Raw genomic sequence first — 7,374 nt, forward strand, 5'->3', positions numbered from 1 at the left:
TTTAACAAGAGCTGGGTTTTAGCCACATTACAGTAGACGTGGTGGGGGTGGAGGGTAGCAGTGGCAATTGCAAAATAAAACGTACCATAAAGTGGTAACGGCTCATGATTGAGGCCAGTTGTTGAAAAATAAATGCCTGTTACATAGAACCATAGAAATTTAGAGTTGGAGGCCAAGGCAAGCCATTCATTGGTAGGCTGACAGCGCCTCTAGCGGCAGAAAGACCGCGTTGATGGTGTCCTGGGGAAGCTTCTGAATTTTTAAAAAGGCACCTGCTGGGTGAGTCCTCATTATGCAAAAAACAAAAGCTCCACAGGTGCCCAATTTGAAGGGGATACGACTTGAGGAAATCTAGATCCATAAAACAGCTATAATACCTACATTTCAGTTTAACTTTGAAATGAGTTGTCACTTTACACAGGTTGATTTAAGGATTATTTATAGCCGAGAAACGACGAAGTGGCGGGAGGCGGAAAAATTCTGCTCAAGCTTGGCCGCCACACACAACGAGGGAGCCATCCGGAATAGAAAGAAGAAGAAAAAAAAAAAAAAAAGTGGGGAAGAAAACTAAAGAAGTAGGTGAAGAGTCAATTTTTTCAAAAAATGGAGACCGCTGGGGAACGCAGCAGGCGCACCTGTGCACGAGCGGACGGCTCACCTGTGTGGTTACGGGGTCTCCTTCAAGTCCGTGGGGGAGGCGCGGTGGAAAGGAAACTTCCTGCAGGGCTGCCCCAGGACTGGGAAGTGGGGAGTGGATTCGCTAAGGAGGGTGTCAGGAAGAGGACCCGACGCACACTTGTAACTGTCAAGGCTTGGACACCGTGGCGAAGGACACCCGAGAGGGGAGGGGACCCGAGGCTGTGCCGTCCGGGCTACGCGCCGGCGTCTTGCGGGCCCCGGGCCAAGCGTTTCCTCCTCTCCTCCCCCCACCCCCCCGGGAATTAGCACCTTAGGGAGGAGGGGCTCCCCCAGATGGTCCCCGCGCGCCGCCCCGTACGAGGGGGGGGCGAGGTGCCTGCGGCGCGAGGTGCCCCCGGGGGACGACCCCCCCAGCCCGCGGACGGCCCCGGGCTGCGGGCGGGAGAGGAGGGCCAGGGTCCGGCGGGGGAGCTGCCGGGGCTCGGCGACTTACCTCGGGCCGCGGGGGTCGACAGCAGAGCCCCGGCCAGGGCGAGCAGGAGGGCGCGGGCGGGGGGCGCGGGCGGGGGGCGCGCTGCCATGGTCGCCGGCCTTCGGTGCAGCAGCTCTCGGGGCCGGGCGGCGAGCGCTGCACCATCCCACGCGGGCGCCGAGCGGGGGCCGGGCGGCGCGACCCGGGGGACTTCCTGCCGCGGGGACTCAGCCCCGGAGCCCTCGCGCAGCGCCCGCGCCTCCGAGGAGCGAGTCTAGGCTTTCATTTTTTTTTTTGAAAAAGTTTCCCCCCGGTGTGTGCGTGTGTGCGCGCGCGCGCGGCGCTGGCACGAGCCAGCCTTGACCGTTGCAGTGCAAGCGCGAACTGTCCGAGCGGGCCCGGGGACGAGGGAGCGCGCCCGTGAGAGAGGGCAGGCCTGTGAAATGGATCCACGGCCCGCAGGCGCCCTTCTCATTACCACGGAACAAATTATCGTCTCCCCCGCACCCCCGCCCGCCGGCGGCGTCCCGCGGGTCCTAGAGACCGCTCGGGGGGCCCCCGCCAGGGTCCCGCCCAGAGCCGGCGCTCGCCCACTCCCGGGGGTGGTGGGGTGAGGGCGGTAGGGGTGAGGCGGGAGGCTCGGTGTCGGGCGCCTCGCCGGCCGCGCGCCCCGGCGGCACGGACGTGGCTCGGTGGCGGCGCGGGCGCCCGGAGCGCACACATCCCCGCCCCGGGATGATGTGGCCGCGGGGCCCCGGGCGTCCGGCTGCCAAGAGCACACGCGGCTGCACGGTCCAGCTTTCCAGGCTGGGGCTGGAAATGATGACTCGGCTGCTCGCTCCCCGGCTCGCCGGGAGCCCGCGCGACGCGGGGAGCAGGTCTGAAAGGCGGTCCAGCGCCCGGGCGCGCGTCCCCGAGCCTGTGCCCTCCGCCGCCACACCGACACCTCGGGCCTCAGAGGGAAGCCTGGACTCGCAGGCACGCGACGACGTCTGGGCAGGACGTGTTTGATGTGCTGCTTTGGGGTGTACGTTGCTAGGTTGGCTCGCGTTTCTTTCCCTATGTACGCAAGGCATGGGACCCAGGAGAGGGTGTACTTTCCCGGTCATGGTCATGAGAAGCATCTGAGTGCGTCTGTTGGAAATACAGGTTCCCGGGCGCCCCTCCCTGTGGCTGGAGACTCCGCGGGGGCCTTGCCTTAGTTGAGTCCTAGTTCTTGGTGGCTTCCGCCCTTCCCGCCAGAGAGCCTGGCAGAGCCATGATGTCCGTTTTGATAACAGGACTTGTCGCCCTCTCCAAGACCCTGGGGATTGACAGCGACGCAGCTACGGTCACTGAAGGAGCGGGGTGTATTAAGGACGGTGGCCAACACCCACCAAACACGCAATTCTGCCCTGTGACTTCTCACCAGGTCCTGACACAGCCCGCATTCCGCGGGCCAGTGAACCAGGGTGTGAGAAAACTCCCATTACCGGCTTCTGCTACCTCCAGGAAAGCGCCTTTTCTAGCTCCCCCCCACCCCCACCGGGTTTTGCAAACTTCTCAAGAAATACGACAACCCTCTCACAGAAGTATGGGCGTTTAAAAACAAAAAGCCCTGAAAGCCAGAGGCACTGGCCAAAGGCCCCACCTTCTCTGGGCCAGAGCACCCCAACACTCCATCGGGAAACAAGGTCTGGGTGTGAGCCCCAGTTTAAATCCTGCCCTGTGTACCCCTTCACTCCTCTGCGTGGCCTTTCTCCATTCCTTCATTCCTTCCTCAATCAACAATTAGCAACGCTGTGTGAGGGCCTTGGGAAACCAAACGAAAGAGAAGAGCCTTTGCTTTCAAAGTCTTTCCTGTCTTGTAGGACAAACTGGTAAATCAGGCCTGTTGAACAGGGTGATTGGTTACTGAACCTACTTAATAATCACTGGGTTGCTAGTTACCTACCACATTATTTACTATGGGACTTCATAGGATCGCAGTATTGTGCTAAAGTAATGTAGCCAGTGCATTATTTCCATTTAAAATCCTGAATATACAGATGAGGAAACCAGTGTCTAAAGGTTAAGAGGCTTCCCCATGGTCACAGGGCAGAGGAGCAGGTCAGAGCCCACACCAAATCTTAGCAAACACAGCCTGTGTCTTTAACTCTTGACTTCTAAGCTTCAGGTTCAGCATCTGTTAAGTGAAAGTAAAAGACAAACCTCCCAGATGGCAGAGACCATTAAATAAGCTAATACAGTGCCCCGCCCCCAGCCCACGGGATTCCCAACCATTTGTTAAGAATTCAAATCCCCTGGTATTTGCACCGGACATTATTATTAGGAAGGTCTGGGAAGTCTCAACAAGTACTCAAGTGGTTCTTATACTTTGGTTCCCAGAACATTCAGCAACACTGTGCAGAGGAATTAAAAAATGGTTTCCTTTGAACTCAGTGGGACAGACTAGTTTGGAGATGAGTCTAGCTGCTGGCCTCTTGAATCTCTCTGACTAGGCAAATTTTTTACTCATAATGGACCTCATATGTGCTATACACTGGGCTGGGGGCTTTCCCTACTTTCTCATCTGATGATCCATTTCTTTTTGCTCTTCTATATTCAGCTGTTACTTTTGACTATGGAAGTCCAGTTTTTTTGTTTGTTTGCTTTTTAACCTAAAAGCTGCAAGGCTCTTTCCAAAGGATTAAATGTACCCCAAGATTGTCCTTGGTTTGTTTTTGACTGAAAGAAAACAGCCAATGCAGGAGGGAAAAAGTAAGGCAGGAAAGAAAATCCTAGCCACAGTCCTGGTGTCTCAACCATTTAACTCCCCATCTCGGTGAAGCAAGGAGTCAGGACTGACAGTCTGTCCATAAAGACTTCATGCTCAACCATAACAGACGGCCAGGCAGAGACAATCTTCCATCCGGCAGATGGGTGGCCTTTGGACGGGAGCTCTGCCTCCTCGTGCACAGGAAATGGAAGCTAACATGGCATTCAATACTGGATTGTGAGGTCATGGTATGGGGTCAGAGGCCAGGATCTGCTCATTAGAATTTCAGATAGATGGCTTGTTGTCCCTTCCTTTCCAGAAGAATTGCCCTCTGCGATACGGTTTCCTGTGGGCTATTTTTGCTGAACAGCCTGGGCATTCATGAGCAGGGCACTTACTGCTCAGCCCAGCTCACATCTCCAGCAAGCCACTTTGAGGACAAGCCGGTGAGAAATGGAGGCAGATGTTCCTAAGTTGGGATTTTACAGGTAGCCGCTCCTGACTTCTGGAATGGGTCAGCCTCCCTGCAGCTCGACCCTCGATGGAGCTTCAGACACAGGCTCATGGAACAGCTTTTCTCTATCTAAGCACAGTTCCCAAGGCTCGCTGTAAAAGTCCACAAACACAATCGCCTGCTCCATGATGAAGATTCATGGAAATCTTTGGAATTCCATCTCTTGGGGGGCTTGAAACTCGTGACTCACTCAGTCCTTGATAACATGGATTCCATTTTCTTCTCACAGATCTCACTTCCAGAATCCGCGCTTCACTTCATGAGGTTTCTCAGTACTCACTTCAAGGGCACCCAAAGAAGAAGAATGCTTTGGGGGAATCAGGGGCTCATGGGTGCTCCGGAGCAGAAGGGATATGAAGATCATTTAGACCATCTCCCTCCAACCCCATCTATACTCACCTGTGGCTCCCTATCAACTGACCATCCCATATCTCTTTGTATACCTACTGTGATGGGGAACTCCTTACTCAAGAGAGCCCATTCTTAAGTGTCCCAAGGGACTGACAATACCCAGGAGGAACAGAGAGCCACCCCACAGCCAGAATGCCAGTCCCAGAGATAGCCCCACTGGCTGTACTTGCCTGTCTTTTGGGGCAGGCTGAATAAACAGGCAGTACTCAAAAAAAGGCAAACTGGGAATCTCAAAAACAAACATGAACTTACAAGAATGACCAAATATTTGAAGATCCTCCTTCATTCAAGAAATAAAGCTTAATCTCCTTCTCTTTTCGTGTTGGCTGGGCTGGGAGGCTCATTCTAATGAATAAAATATGACCAAAGTCACCGTGAGTGAGCTCTGAGACTAAATCACGAAAGGCAGGAGTGACTCAGGTCACTCACTCTGAAGAAAACCAGCTGCCGTGAGGACGCTCCAGCAGTCTAATGGGGGTGGGCGGAGGTGGGACGTGGAGGTCTGCTGCCATCAGCCATGGGAGTGAGCCGTCTTGGAAGCAGAGCTGCCCACCCAGTCAAGGTTTGGCAGCCCCAGGAAGAGACCCCATGGCCAACCCACCCAGCAAGGCTGCTCCCTAATTCCTCACCCACAGAAACTGCATGAAATGATATTTATTGTTTTGAGCCACTGATCTGTGGGGTAATTTTTACACAGTATTAGATAACTAATGCACACTTAACAAAGCAAACATCCTATTTCCACCGGAAAGTTTGCAAGGATTCTAATATCAAGGGCACCTGCCTTCTTGTGTGAACTCCAAATATAAGTTATAGATGGAGGAGGGGCACCTGGTAGCTCAGTCGGTTGGGCATCTGACTCTTGGTTTCAGCTCAAGCCAGGATCTCAGAGTCGTGGATCAAGCTCCATGTCCAGCTCTGTACTAGGCAAAAAGTTTGCTGAAGTTTCTCTCTCCCTCTCCCTCTGTCCCTCCCCTGCTCTCACTCTATCAACAAATAAAATCTTAAAAAAAAAAAACAAAACCTTATAGGTAGATGGCCACAGGCCTCAGCTATGTAGCAGCCTAATTATCAGCAGTATCCTCCATTCACTGTCGCAAGCATCACGGTTTCTGAACAAATTGTACCACTATCCTATCTGCAAGTTACCATCTTTTGTGTCGTGTTAGGGGGCAGAAGGAGGAGGCAAGCCCTCAAGCTTGGTTCTACATCTTGACCCAGTTCCTCCTATGACTATGGTTGAACGTGGGACTGAACGTAGGGTCCTGGATAGCACAGTGCAAGCAAACTGTCTAGGGACGTGGACTTGCATGTGCTCTCTGTGAGTCTTTTCACTCCTCCAGCGAGCCAGTCACGCAGCGATCTGATCTAAACTGCCACTTCCGGACACGGTGATACATTTTTCACCAGCTGCCAAAGAACCCACAGGCATTTGCTGTGGACTGTATCTTGAACACATCAAAGCAAAAATGTGATTAAAGGCCATGCTTGTCCTTGGATGGAGGGACCCACCAGAAGCAAAGATGCTTCCATCTGGCAAGGCCAGCCGCTCCCTCTTTGGGGTCCTGCTCCAAAAATCGGCGCGGGCTCCCAGCAGCCGGGAGAGCTAGGATGGGCGGGACCTCTGGGGGGGAGCCAGGCCCTCCCTATGTACTGGCCTGGTCCCCAGCAGCTCTCCTCCCACAGAGCGGCCAACCCTATTTGACAATAACCCCAGGGAAGGCCACTCCAAGAGGTGCGTATGTTTTTGAAACTCCTTCTTCATCTGATCTCTCTGGTGGCGAATTGGGCCGTTTGCGTCGTCTTCTGCACTCGTGACATTGCGAAGTCACCAGACTCTGTGCCCTCTCTACGTACTTGAATGCGGGCCCCATTTCGTCTTTACTGTCTTAGGCAAATCAACCCCAATTTCTTTAACTCGTCTCTTGGGTCCTATTCTTGCTCTCTTTAATCATGTTTTTTGCTTTCCTTTGGACCCTCTCCAGTTTCCTGATTTCTCTTAAACTGTAGAGGCAAAATGTGGCTGGAGAGCTCCCAGAAGGGTCTGCACGGGGCCACGGGGAGGAGAGGCTGCTTTATTGCCTCGGCTTTACGGGCAGTGGGGTCTCTCTCTGCAGCTGAAACTCTTAACTCCTCTTGGGGGCCTGACTACTTTCTCCTTCGGGCGTGAGGAACAGTTCTGGGTGGTTCTGGGCAGGTGGGCTGCTCTGACCTGGGAGCGCCCGGCCCTCCATCCCATCACGGCCCGGCCTCGCTGGCAACACACGCAGTCCTCCTTCGCGGCACGTAACTCAGCCCGCTCCCTGGATCTCAGGGTCTCGGCTTCTTTGAGGGACCCTGTTAGGCAGGCCTCCTTTCTCCTCTTTCTCCCCTCACAGGACTCAGGCAGAAAAGCCAACTCAAATTTCTAGGGCCTGGGGGTCCCGTGCTGAGATCTGGTCTAGAATGTGATGGAGATTTGGTTTTGTAGCAGGGACCAAACATTTGACCCTTGTTGTCATCACCACCACATCCTGGCCCAGCAGAGCCCTGGCTGCCCTAAGCCTCCCAACACCTGTCCGTGGGAAGGGGCTTCCCGCCCCCCATCTCCCTGGGTAGAAA

At 54.5% G+C, this 7,374-nt stretch overlaps 1 protein-coding gene and 1 long non-coding RNA gene across 5 annotated transcripts in view; one reads left to right on the forward strand and one right to left on the reverse strand.

Moving 5' to 3' along the window:
• ADAM12 (ADAM metallopeptidase domain 12) overlaps window positions 1-1,785 on the reverse strand; it is a 329,491-nt gene extending 327,706 nt beyond the window's left edge. For 2 of the 3 annotated variants that reach the window (XR_014309055.1, XM_082721242.1), the window contains exon 1: window positions 1,133-1,785. Coding sequence is in view for 1 of the 3 variants with exons in the window: in XM_082721242.1 (XP_082577368.1) it covers window positions 1,133-1,220 (88 nt within the window). In the remaining 2 variants the exon portion in view is untranslated. Of the gene's footprint in view, window positions 1-658; window positions 850-1,132 lie in introns of those variants that run through there. The other variant, XM_082721243.1, reaches the window with a different exon arrangement.
• LOC309859954 lies at window positions 101-5,145 on the forward strand. Of its 2 annotated transcripts, none has more exons than XR_014309057.1 (2): window positions 101-279; window positions 4,592-5,145. It is a non-coding gene; the product is annotated as an uncharacterized lncRNA (long non-coding RNA). The 2 variants fall into 2 exon arrangements; XR_014309058.1 differs by lacking the exon at window positions 101-279 and adding an exon at window positions 288-575.
• Window positions 5,146-7,374: the final 2,229 nt, after the last annotated feature.

Source organism: Mustela nivalis (genome assembly GCF_964662115.1).
Source record: "Mustela nivalis genome assembly, chromosome: 2".
NCBI lineage: Eukaryota > Metazoa > Chordata > Mammalia > Carnivora > Mustelidae > Mustela > Mustela nivalis.